The sequence below is a fragment of the Equus przewalskii genome, chromosome 15 (genome assembly GCF_037783145.1).
Source record: "Equus przewalskii isolate Varuska chromosome 15, EquPr2, whole genome shotgun sequence".
Taxonomy (NCBI): domain Eukaryota; kingdom Metazoa; phylum Chordata; class Mammalia; order Perissodactyla; family Equidae; genus Equus; species Equus przewalskii.
The window spans coordinates 35,606,220-35,627,984 of record NC_091845.1 but is presented as its reverse complement, the minus strand read 5'-3'; the positions used below and the strand labels follow the sequence as shown (position 1 = coordinate 35,627,984).

The 21,765-nt window shown below is 46.7% G+C and overlaps 1 protein-coding gene across 24 annotated transcripts in view; it reads left to right on the top strand.

Annotated features, from left to right (window-relative positions):
• The window catches only part of CACNA1D (calcium voltage-gated channel subunit alpha1 D), a 322,004-nt gene that overhangs the window by 232,653 nt on the left and 67,586 nt on the right, over window positions 1-21,765 (top strand). For 23 of the 24 annotated variants that reach the window (XM_070577072.1, XM_070577064.1, XM_070577071.1 and 20 more), the window contains 12 exons: window positions 1,343-1,503; window positions 2,425-2,650; window positions 2,782-2,989; window positions 5,867-5,987; window positions 9,014-9,128; window positions 9,648-9,717; window positions 10,574-10,640; window positions 11,365-11,512; window positions 13,559-13,688; window positions 16,983-17,042; window positions 19,676-19,782; window positions 21,341-21,428. In XM_070577072.1, the coding sequence (XP_070433173.1) occupies window positions 1,343-1,503; window positions 2,425-2,650; window positions 2,782-2,989; window positions 5,867-5,987; window positions 9,014-9,128; window positions 9,648-9,717; window positions 10,574-10,640; window positions 11,365-11,512; window positions 13,559-13,688; window positions 16,983-17,042; window positions 19,676-19,782; window positions 21,341-21,428 (1,501 nt within the window). The remainder of the gene's footprint in view (window positions 1-1,342; window positions 1,504-2,424; window positions 2,651-2,781; window positions 2,990-5,866; window positions 5,988-9,013; window positions 9,129-9,647; window positions 9,718-10,573; window positions 10,641-11,364; window positions 11,513-13,558; window positions 13,689-16,982; window positions 17,043-19,675; window positions 19,783-21,340; window positions 21,429-21,765) is intronic. The other variant, XM_070577050.1, reaches the window with a different exon arrangement.

Genomic DNA, 21,765 nt, shown 5'->3' with positions numbered 1-21,765 from the left:
GGGCCTGGACGCTCAGTGACCAGTGAGGGGTAAGATAGGGGAGCTGTAAGGTTTCAGGGGATGTGACGATAGGTCTCCTGGATTAGGAGACACCTGTGACTTGTCACTGTAGCATAAATAGACCACTCAGGATGGATCTTAGATCACCTCGCTTGTGTGTACTGAATTATGCATCACAGGGGAAACCCAGCCTGGAGGGGGACGGTCTTTAGTGTCCTCTGTAGAATTTTTCTTTGCTAGTCATCATATTTCCAGCTGCTATTACCATTAGAAACCACATAGCAAAAGCAAGAGCAAAAAGTGCCTTGCTTGTTCCAGGCCTTGCTGAAGAGTTCTTTGCCCAATGTCTGGGTTATGGTTTTTTTTAGTGTAGCACGGCTTAGTCAGCCAGGGTGCAGCTTGGACACAGCCCGGAGAGTCCTCTGACTCAGGTCCCTAAAGGAGGTGCCTCCCACCCCGTCCACGAGCGCGTTCTGGACAGGCTGACATCAGTGCTCGGCTGGCCCTTCCCTAGGACCCACTTATACCACACCACCCTGTGGCAGGGATCGTTTTCCACAGGGAGACAGGCTAAGGGAAAGGATACGTTGCCTAATTACAGACAGGATCTGAAAGTAGATGGGGGCATCCTACTTGTCTGTTGGGCTCAGCTCATTTTGTTTGTATGAAAACACAATTCAATATTGGCTCCCCTCCTAAAGGTACATTTTGAGCATCAACTAGTTAGAAAGGGCACCTGATGACTCAGTATGAAGACTCATGTCCTGCTCAGCTTTGACAACTCTGCCAGGCTCCAAAGGAACCTCCTGCGTTTAAGAAGGGACTGGAAGTTTCCCTAAAAGGAAAGCTGTGGTTTTGGAGCAGTTTGCTGCCTGATAAATTCCGTATGATGATAGAGATGCCGCGAGAGATGTGTGTAATAAGCTAAGTGGCTCTCTGCACCGATAGCACGAACAGATCTGTGCACCATATGGTGGGAATGTGAACCGCATAGATGTGCGAGGGCAGTTTTGCATCTGCACACGAATCTGTGACTATCTAGATTTTCCAACCGGTTTGAAGACTGTGTATGACAGATTCTGGAGTCATCAAAAGCCATAGGAAGGAAACGGATAGCATGATCAAGTCAAGAATATACTTTTAAAAGTTGCATTTTAAGACCAGCATAATTTATCTTATGAGGTCTGTTACTTTCTATGCCATTTGTTGTCATCTTTCGTTCCTACTCCCCCACCCCAATCCAGACCTCTGTAGTGAAAGCTAAATTACTTCTCAATCACATTTGCTGGACGCTCAGATGCTGTGTCTGCCATTCAGGGACTAACATTTGCTTCTCTTTCAGCCGTCGCTGGCGTCGCTGGAACCGTTTCAATCGCAGAAGGTGTAGGGCTGCCGTGAAGTCTGTCTCGTTTTACTGGCTGGTTATTGTCCTGGTGTTTCTCAACACCTTAACCATTTCCTCCGAGCACTACAACCAGCCTGACTGGTTGACACAGATTCAAGGTATAAGCTCTCTTTTTGTTCTGAATTAGGGATTCCTGAGGCTGTCCAGCTGCAGTTTGGTTTCTCTGGTGGATGTATAATAAAGTATCAGAACATTTCTAGGGAGCACTATCTTGGAAGATGGTAGGACCATCTAAACATAAGGTGCACCTGGAGTGGGAGTGCGGTCTGCACCGTGTGGTGAATGAAGCACCTTGGAGCTTCTTAAGGCCAGAGCATCTCATTGTCCTAACCTGTGACAACTTAGGATCAAGGAATCTTGCAGTTGGAAGGGACCTTGTATCCCTCTTGCTGCTCCCACTGGAAGCTTTATTTTTCCGTATGGTATTCTTGGCAAGTGGTGGTTGTTCCTGTATCGTTCATGTCCCCAGAGACAGCCCATTCTGGGTTTTGAGCTACTGAGAAGGCCTGCCTTACATCAAGTCAGAGCTGTTTCTGTCCAACTCTCCAGCCTGCTGGGTGGTATTTGCTGCTGTTAGAAATGACATTGGCAGGCACCCGCTTCGTATATCATGCTGTAAGCAAGACCAGATGGGTCTTTTGTGTGTGACTGAAGCAAAAAATATAATAGGATGGATGATCTAAATGCAGAATCGTAGGCTTTTAGGGCTGGAAAAATGTCAGAGATTATGTGATAAACTGCCCCTCCCCATTTTATAGTCAGTGAAACTGAGGCCCACAGAAATCAAGGAACTTCTCCAGAGGCTCACATCTAGGTCGTAGCAGAAGCAGGACCAGAACCTGGCAGGCAGACAGACCGTAATGTTAGTGCCACGCTTCTGTAACGTGTACTGTAGCAAAGAGGGGGCAGACGTGCTGGGGGCATTTCCTGCGGGGACTGGTGGGAGAAGGTGCGTGGGAGAAGAGGGGTCTGAGCCACCCTGGGCTGAGATCCCGACGTGCGTCCCTTTGTCCTTCCAGATATCGCTAACAAAGTCCTCTTGGCTCTGTTCACCTGTGAGATGCTGGTAAAAATGTACAGCTTGGGTCTTCAGGCATATTTCGTCTCTCTCTTTAATCGATTTGACTGCTTCGTGGTGTGTGGTGGAATTACCGAAACGATCTTGGTGGAGCTGGAAATCATGTCTCCCCTGGGCATCTCTGTGTTTCGGTGTGTGCGCCTCTTACGAATTTTCAAAGTGACCAGGTGAGGACATGTATATCTTGCCGCAGGTGTTTTCTGGATATGGGGTGGCGATCAGCCGCATCCCTAGTCAGGTGATGTTCGGCTCTGTCCGCACGGGTTTTCCGGGCTCACACCGTCATTTTGACTTGTAGGCACTGGACTTCCCTGAGCAACTTGGTGGCATCCTTGTTGAACTCCATGAAGTCCATCGCTTCACTGTTGCTCTTGCTGTTTCTCTTCATCATCATCTTTTCCTTGCTTGGGATGCAGCTGTTTGGCGGCAAGTTTAATTTTGACGAAACACAAACCAAGCGAAGCACCTTTGACAATTTCCCCCAAGCACTTCTCACAGTGTTCCAGGTGAGTCCTCCCATCTTGCTCTCCCCGAGAAGCACGTTCTGAGATGCCTCGTTGTCTCTTCACAGCTCAGTAAGACAAAACAATTCCCTTCTTATTGGAAACCTCTGTCCTAATGATGCTCTGATAAATTGTATGCCGTTTAAGTCATTCATTTTGCATCTTACTCCAGCTGTCTGTATGACATGATTGAATGTTTTTGTAAGACCACTGGATATTACAAACTAATAAACCCAAAACTTCTGTTTGATTTCACGCGGTTTCTGAGGTTTTTGTGAGATAGGCTCTACAATCCTCTTTCTGTTCTTTGCTAATTTTGGATTGCAGGCAAGTTTTGTAATCCTGGTTATAACGGATTTATGCCAAGAAGTGGATTCTAAAGCCCTAATGCTTTGCTGTGCAGTCAGAGGAATCAGGGTGATAAAAGAGTTGTGACAGGCTTCTGCCCCTTTCTTGTCCTCCCTCGGGTGATGTAATGAGGACACACAGCCTCTGAGGGTGTCTGTGCTGTTGGGGCTGAGAAGGGAGTGACAGTGTCAGAGTGTGCAGGTGGCTGTGCACTCGGAGCAGCCTCTCCACCCCACCTGGCTCTGAGCTGAGGCATTCTAAACCCCCTCTTCACATGTGGTGAGCTGAAGCCCTTCCTTGGACAGAACCTGGCAGATAAATTTAAAAGACTCATCTTGCCCTTGTCACTTTTCACAGTCAATGTCAGTGAGCTTTGGAGTCCTGCTGGAGAGGCCTGGTGGGAGGACAGTGGACATCGAGGTCCCATGGTGACTCTTTCAGTGCTCAGCTCTGTGCTTGGAAAGTCGCTCTGCTTTTCTGAAAAAAAAAAACGAGAGACTAGAGGAAGTGATCTCGAAGATTCTTTCCCACTTGGTCATTTTGAGATGAATGAAATTACTGCCACTGCTATAAAGCCATGGCTTTCATTTTTTGAATTATACTTAATTTTGGCCACTGGTTAGTCATTCTTGATGCTGATTTCTTTCAGAGGAACTTGTGTGGAGGTGTTTTTTGTAATACATGTTTATGGCACAAAATTCAAATGTTACAGAAGGATATAAAGTTACAAGTCTCCCTCCCACCTAGCCACCAATTTCCTTTTCTAGGAGGCAACCACCACTAAACAGGTTCTTATATATTCCTCAAGGTATATTTGCTCATAGATATAAAGCAATTAACCTACCTACCCATAGATGAGTTTACACAGGTGGTGGCTCACCCCGCATGCTCTTTTCCTGTCTTGCTTTTTTTATTTTTAATACATTTTTGGTGAGGAAGATTGGCCCTAAGGTAACATCTGTTGCCAATCCTCTTTTTGCTTGAGGAAGATTGTCCCTGAGCTAACATCTTTCCCAGTCTTCCTCTCTTTTATGGCTGGATGAGCAGCGTGTAGGTCTGTGTCCAGGATCTGAACCTAGGAGCCTCGAGCCACCAAAGTGGAGCACATGGACTTAGTCACTATGCCACTGGGCCAGTCCCCATCTTGCTTTTTATCATTTAAAATGTCCTAAGAACCTTCCTTATTGGTCCATAAAAGGTTGCTGCCTCCTTTTCAGTGCTGCATAAATTCTGTGGTGTGGATGGGCCATAATTCACATAACCAGTCCCCTGCTGATAACTCTTACATCATATCCAGTCTTGGCTCAGTGGGTCACCTTGAACATACACCCTGGGGCACATGTGTGAGAGTAGATCTGTGGGATAAATTCACAGAAGTGGAATTGCTGGTTTAAAGGGTGTATGTCCATTTTCAACTCTGATACTCTTGTCCAAGTATGCTCCCTACAGGAGGAGTAATTCCTCCTTCACGGGGAGTAGGGGAGTGGGGAGCCTGCCCGTGGCCTCACTGCTCTTCACCACAGTGGGTGTTCACACTTCCAGATTGTTGCCTGTCTGATAGGTGAAAATGGTATCTTATTGGAGTTTTAATTCATATGTCTCTTATCAAGGGTGAACCTAAACATCTTTTTATGTGACCTAACAGCCATTTATAGTTCCTTTTCTGTGAATTGTTTTATCTTTTCAAATCATTTACCCATTTTTCTGTTTGGTTGTGAGCCACGATGGTTTTAATTTTTAAAATATCTTGTCCAGATAAAAGATAAAGAGGCATGTGCTCTCTCTTGCTCTGTTGCGCTCTCTGTCTCTGTGAAAGATAGTATATTTTTGAATTGCTATTCAAGTTCATCTGATTCTATATCACGATGGATTGAATTGTCAAGTATCATCAGTAGAGAAGATTAAATTTGAAACTTGAGATGGTTAGGAGTATCTACTCATAAGGTAGTTTGTAAATTTACATGAGATATTCAGAATTCCCTGCTTCTAACAATTCATAGATAGAATTCTCTGTTTGTACAATTGATTATCTATGTGGACTACCAGTCAGCGGTTAAAAAGAATGAGGTGAACCTGCTGGCAGAGAGGGTCTCCAGAGTATGTTGTTGAGTGGTCGGGGGGGAGACACATTGCAGAAAATTCATACAGTATAATACCCTGTATGTCTAATAAATCCAAGAAGACACCAGCTGCCTGTTTTCTCTGGGTGTGTATATACACGTTAAATGCACAAAGGTCCTGGAGAGAGAGACGCCAGCAGCATGCTTTCTGGGAGGGGACTAAAACCAGGCTGGAGGGTCATCAAAGAGTACGTAAGTCTTATATCTGATGTTACTTTACTTTCACCGGAAGAATTAACTCATGTATTGGTGTAATTAAAAATCGTGTTTTGAAAACTCAATGGGATAACAGATGGGTTTGTTCAGTGCAAACTGAACTGTGGAAGCCAGCTTCAACGGGATTTAGGAGCTCTGAGAGAACACCTGGGAGTTGTGAGTCCACCTACCAGCTGATCCCAGTTTTGGCTTCTAGATTCTGACGGGTGAAGACTGGAATGCTGTAATGTACGATGGCATCATGGCGTATGGGGGCCCGTCATCTTCGGGAATGATCGTCTGCATCTACTTCATCATCCTCTTCATTTGCGGTAACTGTATCCTTCAAGCTGACCGGGGCTCTGTTGTGTCAGTGTCTTATTTTGTTTCTCCCTCTCTGAGTCGCCCCATGGTCGTGGTGGTGTGGTGGTGGTGGTGATAGCAGTTGTGGTGGGAAGTGAGTGCCCTTACCTTGTTAAAATGCTCGCCTTCACCGTTTCTGGGAAAGGCAGAGTAGGGGAGAGTCCCAGCTAGGCTTTGAGGAATGAGAGCAAGCCGGGGAAGGAGCACGAGACTCCATGTGGGCTGTACCAGTGGTCACCCAGCTCAGTGTCACAGCTTCCGCACAGGTCCCAAGGGATGGCTTAGGGCAAAGCCAGGTTGTCCTCTGTGCCATCATCCTTGAGAGTTTAGGGATGCATCTGTGTCTTCTTAAGACCCTTCATAACCGATGGGCACACCCTTCAGTGGGTTGACCTAAGCTGCCCTGAACCTAGTTTTGCTTTGCTGATGTGTGTGTCTTTGGGGATCGAGTGTCCACTGGCCAGCTGCTTCATCAGGCTGCGTATCTTTTCTCCGACTCCTTTCATTCCTTTTCCTTGCCAAGAGGTACTTTCTAATCCTAGACTTCTGAAAATTCAGATCTCTCTTTACCTCTACAGACCCTTCACAACCCTGTGACCTTTGGTTGTGTCTGCTTTCCCTGTGTGTCCTCCCTGCCTAGCCCAAGACCTGGCATATGGAGGCCTCAGTAAATCTTAGGTACAAGAACAGAGTATGAACGTGTGAATACCACTCTTGGTCTTCACTTTTTTATTTTAAAGCATCCTACTCTGAATGCTTCTTCTAAGAAGTCCCAGATCCCCTTAGCTTTTTTTCCTTTAATCTTCTCTGGCTTGTTAGTGAGTTTTCTTCAGTGTGGAAACCCCAGGGGAAACCTCTAAGGGCAGTGCTTTGTGCTTCAAGGTTTTGTATGGAAACCCCTATCTCGACACCTAGAAACCCTCTGAGTCCCTCCCGCAGGGAGCCCCCTGCTCCTGTCTCCTGCAGAGGGGAGTCCCCTGCCAGATTCTATGCTTGGGTCTCTTAGCGCGTGTGGTTTCTGCATCTACTGGAGCTTGGGGTGGGTGCTTCTCCACCTCCCCAGCTAGACGATAAGCTTCTTGAGTCAGGAATCTTTTCTTTTTTGTATTCACGTCTCTCATGGCTTATACTACAGACTCTTGCACAGTTAGCCCTTGGGAAATGTTTGCTAACTGAATGATTCCTGTTTTCTTTTTCTGCTCTCCCTGTGATTAACTCTTTAGGCCACAGCAATATACCGGCCTTAAGTCTGCAGAGAAGTATTCCTGGGCCGCTCTATCTGGTTACACGTCGTGTTTTCTTTGCAGCACATGTATCACTATCTGAAATGCTTAAATAGTTTATGTTCTGTCTCCCTCGACTAGAATAGACGCTGCCTGGGAGCTGGACTCCAGTCTGCTGTTTGCTCCCATACCTCCAGCACCTGGAACAGTGCCTGGCACATCAGAGGTGTTTGGTAGATCTTTCCTAATGAGTTCCTTAGCCCACCTCTGTTCAGGAGGGTCTGGGTAATGAATGCCTCTAAAGAGAGATGATGGGTACTTAGAGGTTTATAACTTGTAAGATTTTCCTATGGTTTATTGCTCTGGATTTGCTTTCCACTACCTCAAAGGGTTTAGTGTCATTGCGAGACTAGAGATGTGTTGTTTCTTCGTTGAGATCGTTAGTAGGAATTCTCTGTATGGTTAGTCCCTTTCTGAGCCACGATTACCCCACGGTGGTCAGAGGAGTGCTGTGTTATGGAGCCCTCGCCCGGCTCAGGACAAACTGCTTCCCCAGGCTTGTTGCAGCTCTGTTTAAGGAGTAGTCTTGCATATCAAAGGCGTTTTGAAAGGCCTAATACAATTCGCTCATGTTTCCATCCTCTTTAAAGACTTGAATAGATTAGTCAAGCCTGAGGTCCCCTGTAAGTGCTCCCCTCATCGGGCCTTGTTAGGTTAAGCCTGTTTACATGTTCGGCAGCCGTCCTGAGATTTCACATTGCACTGGGCGTGTGGCACAGTGGTTCGCCTCTCCTGTCTCAGGGTCCCTGGGCTCCTGCAGTCTTGCATGCATATGGCCGTATGTCAGCCAGAGAGAAGCTTCAGTTAGAGGAGAGCCATCTTGACTTACTGCCCTTTGACCCTGTGCTTGTCAAAAATGTACTTAACTTCTAGTAAATAAGAAACAGGCATCTTTTGATTTGGGAAGATTGTTCAGAATTTTTTTTTTTCAGTCATTCCAGGAAACCGCACATACAGCATTATAGTAAGAATCGAAAACCCGCTAACTTGTTTAATCACCTAACTTTTTACTGTTTGAAAAAATAATAATTCAACCACAGTAGCCAAAGATCTAGCCACAGTGGGGCTACTCAAATGAGTAGGCTGGCATGTCTGGCAATAAGTCAGGCATGCTGTAGTCAGTCAGTGTTTGTGGAGTGAATGAATGAGTGAGGTATCTGCAGACTGAGGGCCGTTTCAGATAAGAAAGGCTCGGACTGTCTCCTGCAATGGGATCACCACTTGAATGGTGTGTAGCCTTAAAGGTGTCTGTTTTGGAAAGCATGACCCAGATAGATGTTATGGGCTTGTGTCTTTTAAAAGAAACCAAATGCATGAAGTGTAATGCAAAATGCATGAAAGCGCCGTTTATGTTATTGGTTGTTTCACACAATGTGTATCAGCTGTAGATACCTAGATGTATAGAGATATGCACACATGCTTGTGCAAACATGCACATATGCGCTGACACGAAAGGAAATGGTCAAGTTTGTAGGTTTTCACAAGTTTTAGTGAATCTAATTTTGCTTTTTTCCAGACTATCTTCTACACGTTTCTAGTTTTTTTTTTTAAAGAAAAACACAAGGGTCTGGTCCTCTGGCTTTACCGAGAGAACACAGCACTAGGGGACAGTCCCCTGTTACCAGCCTCCTAGAACACAGAGGGGGGTGATGTTGCCCTTGTTGACCAGATGTAGTTTCATTTAGAAATGTGTTATACCCTTAAAATGTTCAAATTAGATATTCTACTGAATGTCTTCTTGGCCATCGCTGTAGACAATTTGGCTGATGCTGAAAGTTTGAATACTGCTCAGAAAGAGGAAGCCGAAGAGAAGGAGAGGAAAAAGATTGCCAGGTAACCCCATTTTTGCTTGAGCTGTTTGCTCAGGGGTCTGCCTGGGGAGCCAGCTGAAGGTGAGGCCTTGGGGGGCCACCTGGACTCCACGGCAGCTGTAGCTCGCATGGTGCTGCTTTGTGGTGATTGTGGGTGACCACGTGGGGCTAACCAACAAAGGTAGAGTCTTGGGCAGAAGCCAGGCCCTCAGCTGTCATTCTCTTGGAGCTGAGAGTAGGAGTCGCACGTCCCCATGCTTAAAGAATGGCTGCGGTTAATTTTTGGCATCATAAAATAAATGATGCTTTCAGTGCTGATTAGCTCTTGGATGAGAATTTTAATAAGATGATCTGTGTAATGAATCCAGTGCACTGAGATGAGCAGGAAGCTCTGAGTGTGGGTTGTGCTATGTTCTTGCTGTTAGCATTGTTTCCAATTAAATTCCGTCCTTCATTGGGCCACTGTTGATTCAGAATCCTGATTAGTATTTTTATACGTAGCAATATGGTTACTTGGTTTCTTGTGTTCTTTTCTCTGCAGAAAAGAGAGCCTGGAAAATAAAAAGACCAACAAACCGGAAGTCAACCAGATAGCCAACAGTGACAACAAAGTGTGTGTTCTGAAGCCCTTCTCCCCTTTTTGTTTCAAAATGAGTCTGTTGATAGCACCATAGATGTACCGTTTACGCAGTGAAAGTGTCTTGTATGATACTGTGGTGTGAGAGTGTGAAGCCACCATTATAGACGCTGGCTTTCCAGGGGGATTCTGAGTGAGTTTAGGCACTCACCTGGTTGTTAACCAGTATTTCAACCAGTATATATTTGGCTGGTCTGACCATTTATTTTTTCTTTATTGGAATTGTGTGGTCAGACCTGACCTACGTTCGTATCTTCTCAGTGGGGGGTTAAAATCACGGATTATTAATAGATGTCTACCCCCAGAGGAGATCTCAGGATCAGGGGGTCTGGGTGCTTAGGGCTATACTGTCAAACTTCATCCCACTTATGACAGCTCTGGATTTTTCATTTGTTTGTTCATTGAGTCCGTAAATACGTTTTGAATGGTTACTGTGTCTCAGAGACTGGGGGTCATGAATGAACAAGACTGACGAGGTCCCTGCCTGCATGGGGCTCCCAGTCTAGTAGACAGACAGGAATCCACAATGTGGTTACCATACATGTCGTACATGTGGCATGTGTGACAACGCTAGGATAGGAAGAGGTGTGGATGGTGCTGGCTGACTGTGCCTGGGTAGGGGTTATACCTGTTTTCTCCTCATCTGCCCTCAGACCTTCTGTCCTAAGCAGAATCATCATCTGGGGGCGTCCGCTGTCTCTACACGCTCACTTGCATACAGTGCACACTTCACCCTGTGCGCAATGGCAAGGTTGAGTCTTCACTTGGGCCCTCTGATGTACATTTAAGTCAGAGTCTCCCCTCCTCCCAAGACCTCTCTGTCATCCTAGGTTACAATCGATGACTACCGAGAAGAAGATGAGGACAAGGACCCCTACCCGCCTTGTGATGTGCCAGGTATGGTGGTGCAGGCCAGACACAGGCTCTCAGCTCATGAGGGATATGGCTTTGCCATCCCTCTGTGCTCAGTGGCTGTGTCTGTCGCTGGCTAACCCAGCTGGGGCACCCGCTGGGCTGCTGAGGCCATGGGTCTAGTCTCTTCGTGGGACAGTTAGTTCTTTTTCTTTTGGTCACAGGAAGCTTACATGAGCCAGATTCCAAGTGGTGAGGAGAAAAAGTGTAGGTGAATCCTGGCAAACCCAACTTTTGCTGGGAAATCTCTCTAGGAGGTGACCAGTTATTACTGCTCACCTGACACTTCCACGTTTGACTGGTGCCTTGATTGGCTAGTGTAGGAGGGACTATGGAGAGGGGGCCTGGGGGCTGGTGATGTGGGACTTGAAGTCCCACACAGTGTTGTCAGGCCAAAGCTGAGCAAGAGGTTACTGGGGAAACAGCCAGATGCTGAGGCGATGGCAGTGAGGACCCCACTGCAGCCACCTTACCTGTGCTCACGTCTTTAACTGCTGGGTACCTCATTGCCACAGCTGCACACGCTCATGATGGGTACACTTCTCAGCCCTCTGCACACATTCAGTCCATATTCCAAAGGGATTAATGTAAGCTGATAGATTTTGTTAAAGTTTAAGCCAAATTTTCATGTGAAATTGAGAATAATCATTCAAACCCAAATGTAATCTTTGTTTATTTCATGCCTATAAAAAAAGTGTCTCATTTAAAGTAGGTGAAGAGGAAGAGGAGGAGGAGGAGGATGAACCTGAGGTTCCTGCTGGCCCCCGTCCTCGCAGAATCTCGGAGTTGAACATGAAGGAGAAAATCGCCCCCATTCCTGAAGGGAGCGCTTTCTTCATTCTTAGCAAGACCAACCCGTAAATACCCCCTTTCTAGTCACATCACTGCCCCGTCTCACCTGGGGCCCTATGGGTTGCTGAGGGTGGCTGGGGATGAGGTGAAGGAAGGTGGGTCATGCCCTTTTCTGCACCTGAGTGTCAGAGCCCCCTGAGATCCCTCCGATCCTCTCCTGCTCCAGCCTTGCCTTTGCCCTCTGTCCATCTCTTCTTGGCCTTCCCGTTCCTGGAGGGGATATAGGGGGGTCACCAGGACCTGAGAGGAGCACCCTTCCAGATTCTTCTCCCTCTTTACCACTGCCCTGGGGCCGGCAGTGTGGAATACCTGCAGCTCAGTCAGAGCCCACGGCTCTGGTGTTCCGTGGGCCGTTAGCTGTGAAGTGTTTTCCATCTGAAGGACCCTTTTTTCATGCATGGGTCTTCTGTTAAGATGCTTTGGGGGATGACAATTTTTTGACCACTTTCTGCACACATCTTCATCCAGAGATCCAGTTTAGTTGATCATTTCTCGCTGTTGAGTTTTATAACTATAAAGTAATATTGCTCAATGGTATTTTATGGGTTGTAGCTATTCAATCCCGCTTAATGATATTCTGCTTAAAATAGCGTTTCTAGTGTTAAAATGATAAGGTGCTCACTAGGAACGTGGTAATTACTCACAAGTACTGCAAGAGGAAGACGTTTATTTACTAGCTGGTTTCTAGGTTTTAAATCATCTGGGACTGAGTGAAATGCCAGGGGGAATAAATGGCTCCTGGAAAGGTTTCTAGAATTGCAGAAGTAGTTCTTGGCTGTCGGAGAAGAACTCTATAATCTGCAGGCCCCGGGGAGACGCAGGTGTGAAGCAGGGCCTGCTGCAGTCCTTAGGGACTTGAAGATCATCACTGTTGAGAGTTTGGGTGTCTCTTAAAAAAAAAAAGTTATTCAACCAACGTTACCAATACCTACAGCTCACTGTATCTTACATATTGAAGGGATGGATTGATTTCCCCCAAAGCCATGAGCACTCCTGCCTGCACAGCCCTGGGAGGCCTTCCCCAGCTGCTGACAGCTGGCAAGCCCCCCAGGGCCACATCCCAGCATTAAGCAGCCTCACAAGGGGGGTTTGAAGCAAGGGGTCACCTTCATATAAAGTTGACTCCAGTTTGAAAAGTGAACAATCTTTTCAAAGGAAAACCTCCATGTAGTCTATAGGCCAAGAAACAAAAAAGATCTTGAAATTCTGAAGTTAAATATTGAGGCTGAGGGTAGTCAGGTGGTAACTAGCCCACTGATGGCAGGGGCAGAGGAGAGGCTCTGACGGCCATGGGGCTGTCGTGAGAGCCGGGCCGGGAGGGCTGGGCACGCGCCACCTGCCTTGCTTCACGGACTCTGGTGGCTCTGTCACATGGTGCAGGAAGATCCTGTGAGATTCCTGCACGGTGACATGGCTTTCACTTCACTTTCACAGGAGTGCTTGTCATGGGTCAACTCCTCCCCCGCAAAATAAAAAAAATAGTACTTATGACAAAATCTCCACATAACAGGAGACCTCACCAAGCCCTGCTACTGCAGTTATATTTTCATGTAGCCCAACTGCCGGACCAGACGGGCTTGCTCTCGTTCTTAGCAAGCTGTTGCCATGAGCTCTGACCTAGTCTCCTTTCTGAGGCAGGGAAGGTAACTGGCTGGTCTTCATGTTACAGTGGGAAAACGTCACAGCCAGACTTGGATGGGGAATCTGCCCCTGGTCCTTACCAGCTGTGTCCCCTTAAGAAAGTTCTTTCACGTGCTGAAGCCTCTGTTTCTGCGCCTTTGGAAGGGTGATGATCCCCACTTTAAGGACTCAGCGAGTGATCTCTGTGGAGCACCCACACAGAGCCAGGGCACCATGGGTCCTCGGGGTCTGCCATCCTGGGGTTTCGAGGTCAGGTGGTTCTGGTTTGCTGGGTGGGGGGCATGGGCGGCACAGTGGGCAGCTGTCCTCTGCCTGACCTGTCACCCAGACGGGGCCCTGATGCTGAAGGCGCTGGCCTGTCTGCCTGGGCCCAGTCTGGGGCTGTGTCCATGCGGTGGCTTTCCCTACAGGATCCGCGTGGGCTGTCACAAGCTCATCAACCACCACATCTTCACCAACCTCATCCTTGTCTTCATCATGCTGAGCAGTGCTGCCCTCGCCGCCGAGGACCCCATCCGCAGCCACTCTTTCCGGAACACTGTAAGTTGCTGGGCGAGGATGGGCGGGTGGGCTCCCTCTGGGATCAGCACTGGCCTTGCAGGCAGAGGCAGGCAGGGCAGGGCCTGTGGAGCCTGCGAGGCTGGAAGCTAGAGTGGGCCTCTTGCTCTCTGGCAAGTGTTTTACGTGTCAGGTTTATAAGTGCCAGAGAGGTTCTGTTTCATCGGGACGAACCTTGATTGAATCATGTATTTTAAACTTCATTTTAAGAACTCTGCAGGAACTTATAGTGTATTCAGGGACCTGCTTCTCTTCCTCTTCATTCCTTGTTGCCAACATTTTGGTCTCTTTTCCCCTCCCCGGTCAAATTCACATCCACACCTATTTTGAGATTTTTGCCTAGTGGAATCATCCAGCAGGAGAGAAAGTAAAATTGAAACCAGGTGTGTCACATGCCCAGGAGCTCTTGTTTAGAGTTGGCAGGGAGGGCATAGCTCATGTGGACTTGCATTCAGGCAGCTACTCGGCTCCACTGCTGAGGAGAAATACAAGTTAGGGAGATGATGGGGTGTGGAATTGAGTGGGTCAGTGGAGAGGAAGAACTGTGTTTTGGTGGAGCAGGAGGAGCTTTTACAAAGAAAACAAGCAGAGAGTTAAGTTTTGTATTACTGATCAGTTTCGTAATTTAGGGATAGCACCCTTCCGCCGCATCTCCGTGGGACAGAAACTGGTCCCTAAATTATTCCTTGCCTACACAGTCCCATCTTAGCAGTTCAGCTCTCAGAACAGTCCAGAGGCCAGCTTCAGGAGATGGGTAACCTGTGGACTCTCCGGCTTTGGTGTTGTAGTGCAGTTTCAGACGGTTCCCCAGAAACCCTCCCGGGAGAGGGAGGCCCTCAAGGTGTGGAGCCGTCAGCGTCACTGCCTTGCCTGGTTGGTACTTCCTTCTGTACGTGAGATTTTTAGAGATTTGAGGACAAACACAAATCACCAGATCAGTGCCCTAGGATTTCTCTCATGACAACCAAGCCTCGTGCTGTGTCTTTGCATCTCCAGTGCTCTCGGTTTGAAGCCTGGCAAACACAGAACATGGGATTGATAAAACTGCACTCTGGCATGAAGATAAAAAGAACGTTCCCCCAAGGCACATGTTGGTGTTGATGTAAAGATGAAGGCGCTGGGCCTGTCTTAATCTGTACTTTTGTTTGAGATTCCAAGGCTGTCTCTATCTAGACATTCAAATGGAACAAAGACCTTCCTGTCATTGAATTCCTTCATAATAAAGAGACTCAAGAGAAAAAGCTGTTAGGAAAAAATATCACGTGACAGACTAGGTCAGGAGCTAGTCTAGAACGCAGACTGACAGAAGTTAAGTTACACGGGCCTTCATGTTCTTATTTTTTATTGTAATTACTTCCCCATGAGTTTATGCTCTCATGCTCCTTGCTGCTTTTCCTAAGAATGTTGTTATTCTTTTTTATAGATGTACATATGTATATGTGTCTTGCTTTTAAAATACTGTTTTTTTTATTGTGATAAGAACATTTAACGTGAGATCTGCCCTCTTAACAAATGTTTAAGTGTACAAGACAGCATTCTTAATGATAGGCACTATATTCTACAGTGGATCTCCAGAATTTATTCACCTTGCATGACTGAAATCTTACACCCATTGAACAGCAGCTCCCCTCCCCATTTCCTTCTCCACCAGGCCTTACAATGACCATTCTGCTTTCTGTGAATTTGACTGCTTTAGATACCTCATATAACTGGAATCACGCAGTTTTGGAGTTTTTTTAAAACCTTAGCTGAGTTACTAGTGAAAAAGAGAATGGAGGCTGAGTGAGGAAAGAACAACTTAGATCTAAGAGCTTTGACCCCAGAAACTAGGTGGGGGTTGGCTCGTGGGCAGCACTGTCTTTCTTGGTGGCCCGGGGGCTTTTCAGCATTAACAGTCCTGCTGGGACCCAGGAGGGAATAAAGGGGAGGGGGCAGGGGTCTAGTGTACTGGAAATACCTCTCATTGTTTCTAGTCAGAAACACAGATACACAGAAGTGTTCAAGCAAAATGTATAAATCCAGAAGCAGAAACAGTTTGGACGATGAACACCCTCTGAAGAGAGAACCTCAGCTGAGGGGAGCTGGCCTGTGAAGCAGAGGTCCTCACCTTATTGTAACAGCAAAGGACCCCTGAGGTGGATCCCACACTTAAACAGCAGGGCCTGTGGGTCTTGACTAGCATTCCACGGGCTTTGCTCCTTGCTTAACAACACCTGTGACTGGCTGCGTGGCCTGAGCAGCTGCCCCGCTTCCCAGCGTCCGCATCTGTTAAGGGGAAGGAGTTGGCCTGGGTGATCTCCATGGTCCTCTCCAGCTGTGATCTCTTCAGTTCTTTCAAACCATAGTGCATAGTTGTCGTGAAGATAAACAGCCAAGACAGCCTCTTCTGCTGGCAGAGTCTCGGCTGCCATCTTTGTGGCTGAGGGTTCCCTGCAAGCAGCCTTAGTTGAGTGGTCAGACTTCCTGCTGCTGGCCCACATGCCCCGCCCTCCTATCCCTGTGGCTCCCAGTAGACTCAGGGCCCCCAGAAGGGGTTGGCAGGACTTGGTTGGTTGGAGAGTAGAAGGTATTTTCAGGAATGTGATAAAGTAGCCTGGGGAGATAATTGAGAGGCCAAGTCAGTCATTCTTTGAGTGGGTCCAGCGAGGTAAAAACCCGCCTTGGGAGGGAGCAGTGTTTGATGCAGAGCAAGAGGATAAGTGAAACTCTTCCTTACACATTTATCCAGCCAGCACATTGGTGGGGGAAGGGTGTTTACTCCCTGACTAAACGGACTGGAATTGGAGGAGACACGTGAAAGCTGCTGGCCCCATGTGATGCCACTTTCCATCTTTATTTACATTTCTCCACCAATCTGAAGCTCAGCTGGATAGCAACATATTTCATTCAGCCAAAAATGCAGTTAAAAATCTAGAATGTGTGTAAGACTCTAATTTATCTGGTGCCACAAGTAATTTGTCACTGTAGTGCTCCGATGAGCAAAGGTTATTAATAAAGCACTTTTAGAAATGAGCCTCTGTCTGTCCAAGACATGAGACCGGGAAGAGAGCCTGAGTGGTTAAAGGAGGTAAGTATTCCCAGATGCTCTTCGTTTGGTCATAAAGATGAGCTGTAATTGGACCAAATGGGGCATTTATGAGCATCTCGGCACTTACCTCCAGAGTGGCGGGCTTACCCAAGGAGAACGGTCTCTGAGCGCACGTAGGGGTTCCACCCAAGGGCATGTGGCTGTTTGTCCGGATGCTTTTTCTCATGTCCGTGTGTTGTACCTTGCAGATACTGGGTTACTTTGACTATGCTTTCACAGCCATCTTTACTGTTGAAATCCTGTTAAAGGTAATGGCTTTTCCATTGATCCTCACATATCCTAAAGCAGCTGTAGCAATAATAGTTGCAATTCTTTGTTTACCTTCCAGATGCTAGGTTACGCAGATTATGTCTTCACTGGTACTTTTGCATTTGAGATCGTTTTGAAGGTAACAGGTTCCACAGCAGTGTGTCTAAGGGGCTGCTCCTGCGTGTGACACACAGCAAAGAGGCGTGACGTGCTTTCAATTATTTTTATTTTTTGTCTTTTGTGATCAAGCTATACTTATTTTTTCATCCAAAGAATTTTTTCCTATAACAATTCAACTTATTTTTGCTATTTCTTTTCAATCTTGGAATGCATGTAGAAGCTACTTTGGCTTCATAATAGTGATTGGAAATTATATTTTGCTCTTTTTTTTTTTTTATATTCTCTGAAATATGTCAACTGACAACAGGGTACATCACTACGTGTGAACTTTCTTCCACCCTTCCTGACGTCAAAGTCAGAGGAAAAGCATTTCTCCTGTGAAGGGAATGTCTCTCTTTTCATTTCTTTGACTGAATTGTTTTCAGTGTCCTAAAATAGTAGCACACTATTTTCTTGCAACAGGATTTGCAAGATAACTTGGGTCTATTTGTGTTAAGGTATTTTTATGTCTGTTTTAATGGATGGGCTTACATTTAAACAAATCAAAAGAGCATCCTTTGGACAGGGCGCCCTAAATGTACTGCCCATGCATGAGCTGACAGTTGCCATTGCTGCATGTGGTTTGTGTACTGATGGTGAAGGCCACCCTCGGGGATCTCATTCCTTCTGTACTCAGAGGTCTGGAGACCCACAGCAGAGAGCCAAGAACCCCCCAGACTTGCTAAATGGCGTGGGTCCTTGCTGTGCTGGAACAATGTGGCCCATGACAACTGTCAGAGCAATCAGCCCTTAGTGGGGAGACAAGCTGAGAAATGAGGACTTCTGACCACAATTTTCTTTAAACCATTTTGGGTTTTTTTGTGTGCACATCTCAGGAAAAAAATGTATTTTGTGTTAGTCTACTGTAGAACTTGGGCTCTTCACAAAATCTTTCAGAAAATGAAACCTCAGTTAATGTTGCCAGAGAATGGGCTATTTAGACATTTTCTTTTCCTTTTTGGTTAAGGAAAATATTAGCACAAAACCAACCACCCTCTGTTTAAAGCTTTTTTAAAAACCTAAAAATTTGAGTTTATTTTCCTGCCTTTAAGCCAGTGAATTTGGCCGACAGTCCTTTCCTAAGGGAGACCAGTGCCTGGGTCAGTGAGCATGTTCCAACACGGTCTCCATGGTAAGGGGCAGAGATGCAGAAGGCACAGGGCTGGAGTACAGGGACATCACCCGGCCCCTGCTTGATCCTGAGCTGCTTTTTTTTTTTTTTTGAATTTGCCTTCTCCTCAAACTGAGTGGGGAAAAGTTCTACTTAGTCTGTTAGCCTGGTTAATTGAGGTTTTATTTTACTTTCCACCTTTTTACATTGTTAAATGAATGTAGTTACTCTTGGGCTTTGGGGCAAATGAGATACAGGTTTATATCAAAAAAAACAATTATCGCTTTTAAATTTCTGTATTTTCACCTCAGTGACTTAAATCTTCCGAGTCATTCTTCATTTCAAAAGTATTTTAAGAGGGTGGAAAATAAGCTAAAACAAGAAGGATTCAGAAAATGGATATTCACTGAGAAGCATCTAACATCAGAAATGGTGGTTCCTGGCGGCCTTGGGAAGATTTGGAACACTGTTTTGGTTATTTGGTTAAACCATTTGAAATTGCCATTTTTGTAGGTCACAAAGATAAATGTTGGCCATTTCATGTAGTCCGTTGTAATTAGTTCCCAACTCTGCTTCTCCTCTCCTGTAGTCATCTGAGCCTTCTCCCACTTTTTTTTTTTTTAAATAGTGAATTCTATGTGTTTTGCTGTTTTTACTCTAGGGAACTTCCTCATGAAATTCCTTTTCCATCACTAGTAGGAACCTCCCTGGGGCACCCACACTGTGGGCTCCGGGTACACATGGCATGTGATTAGAGAGTGGTGAGACGCATGTGACACTTCCTTGCCATGCGTTGCACAAGCTAGAGCAACTGGCCTTGGAGGAACCCTCTAAAGTATGGCTAAGGACTGCCGGGAACAGTAACGGGCCTACCTGACAAAAGGAGGCAAGTTTCCATGTCAGCGGAGCCTGTGAGCACTGGACCCCAGTGCTTTTTCTAGCCCCCACGGGGAAGGCTGGGTTGGACCTGGGGCTCTCCTGGGGTCTCAGAAGGGCCAAAGCCGGTGCTTTGGGGAAGCCGGAGTTGTCTGGGCAGCAATTACGTCCTGACGAGCGTGGTCATGTGGACTCTCTCCTCAGACAGACTCTTTGGACATGCCAATGATGCATTCATATTTGAAATTTGTCATCACTGTCATAAAGTCTGGATTGGTCTCTTCTTTTACAACGTATCGGAAGTCAGCTGCCCTTTTTCAATTTTTAAACAAATGATTCAGTTGCTCTGCCCTGTTGGTTTGTATTTCTGGCTTCTTAACGCACACTGTTCATAAAGTCATAATTTCCTCGAGGTTTTGTAAAGAGCCCAGGTTTCTTTTCCTCTAGAGAGAACAGACAGTAAATCACTCATGATTCTGCTTATAGATGACGACCTTTGGAGCTTTCCTCCACAAAGGGGCTTTCTGCAGGAACTACTTCAATTTGCTGGATATGCTGGTTGTTGGGGTGTCTCTGGTGTCATTTGGGATCCAGTAAGTATTCTGTGTGCATGTGTACACAGGACTGTGGAGCAGGATGGTTTACGTGAGGAATTTTTACATAGTTCATAAAGGCTGGGCAATGTGTGAATGATTACATTTAGTTATCTGGGAAATCTTAATTTGTGCCCATGCCAGAAAGCATTGGGACAACTCATGCTCTTGTGTTTCTCTTTTTCTTTGCATGCCTTCTGCTAGGTTATTACTCTCTATGATAATTGCTTTCAAAAGAGGGGGAAGAAGTCTTGACTAGGGGGAGGGAAGCTGGCTTCCGGTTTGGGTTCCTCCAGGAGCTGGTCCTAGGGCCTTGAGGGCATCTCTCCTAGGATCTCAGTTCCCCATCTGTACAGGAGGGGCTGGGACCAGCTTGAATGTTGAAGCCTTCCCTTGATCTCCAGGATATATCAGCTGCTATGACCCTTTTTTTTTTGGTCACTAAAACTTTCAGCCAGGCAGGGACGAGGCTGCAAGTCAGGGCCCTAGGGCCTTTCCATAGCATTTAGGGATTTCTGGTGGAAAATAATCCGAGTTGCACATTGCCTGCCTACCATACTCAGGGGTCAGGGGTAGAGGCTCCAATGGGAGCATCCAGGGGTGGCCTTGCTTTTCTGCTGACATATAAGCACCTCTGCTCAGGTGCTGACCATCAGTACCCCCATATGAGAGCACATGAGTTCACACGACCTCTGAGCTAAAGGTGAATGGGGAGCCTCATTCCCCTCAGAAGACCGAGGATGCCTGCCTGAAACGGCCCCCTGTTGATCCTCCTTACCTTCCACCACTGTTCGGGGGAAAGAGGCATGTCGTCACAGCTTAGGACTTTCTCACTAGTGTCTTTGCAACTCCTATAGACTCCCTGCTGCAGCCCTTGCCCACTGCCTTCTGAGCGTGTGGTGTGGCCACACTCAGCTGCCTGCCATGCTAAATGAGCTGCCTTCTCTCGTCTAGGGTCTTTGTAGGGGCTGTTCCCTTGGCTGGAGCCCTTTCTCCTTTTGTCTACCTAACCCCTACCCACCTGGGACTCACCTGGATATCACCTCCCTAGGGGACCTTCCCAGGCTCCCCAAGGTTGTGCTCCCCCAGCACCGCAGGCTGCATCACCTCCGTTGTGATACGTGCCATGCTGGGTTGTGATTGCCCGTCTCTCCCGCTGAACAGTGGAGCCCTGGAAGGCCAGAGAAGCCCAGCACCAGAGCACTGCAGCAGGTCTCCACACTCAAAGCAAAACCAAACAAAACTGCAGCCTAAAAGCCAAATACTACCTACTGTTTACATCAAGTGAAAAAGAACAAAGCAAATCCTAAGTCCTGTTTGTGCTGCATTCGCTGTGTGCTAAGGCGCAGGGCCCGTGGGCCTCACTCAGGAGGGGCTGTGTGGTGAGGACTGGAAGGAGGAGGCCCTTCATGTGTGAGTTGTGGGGTGAGATTCGCTCAGCTCCTCAGGGTCCCAGCATGTTGTGTAGTGGCGCAAAGTGAAGGCTGAGTGAAGTCATCTCAAAGCATTTTATCTGTAACACACTCTACTTTCTTTCTTTCTTTGCTCTCTTCCTTAGATCCAGTGCCATCTCCGTTGTGAAGATTCTGAGGGTCCTAAGGGTCCTAAGGCCACTCAGGGCAATCAACAGAGCGAAAGGACTTAAGGTTTGGCCTCCTCTCCAGGCTGGGCTCGCTTCCCTTGGGGTTAGCTGTAATTACCGACTTTTCTGGGCCAGAGCTGGGGTGAGCCCTGATGGTTTCTAAAGTGGGTTGTACGTTTGAAAAGGACATTTCTAACCAATGCAGCTGCCTCTGCCAAGTGCTGATAGCATTTTAAACAGTATTCTTTTCTTTTTTGTTGTTAATTTAAGATACTTTTCTTTATGTGAATACTATTCATTTTATTACTTTTTTCATTATTGATAGTATTTCTTTGGGTTTCTTTTAGTCTTTAAATCTATTCTCCTCCAGGTTGTACAACAGGCCAGAGGATGTTCATTTT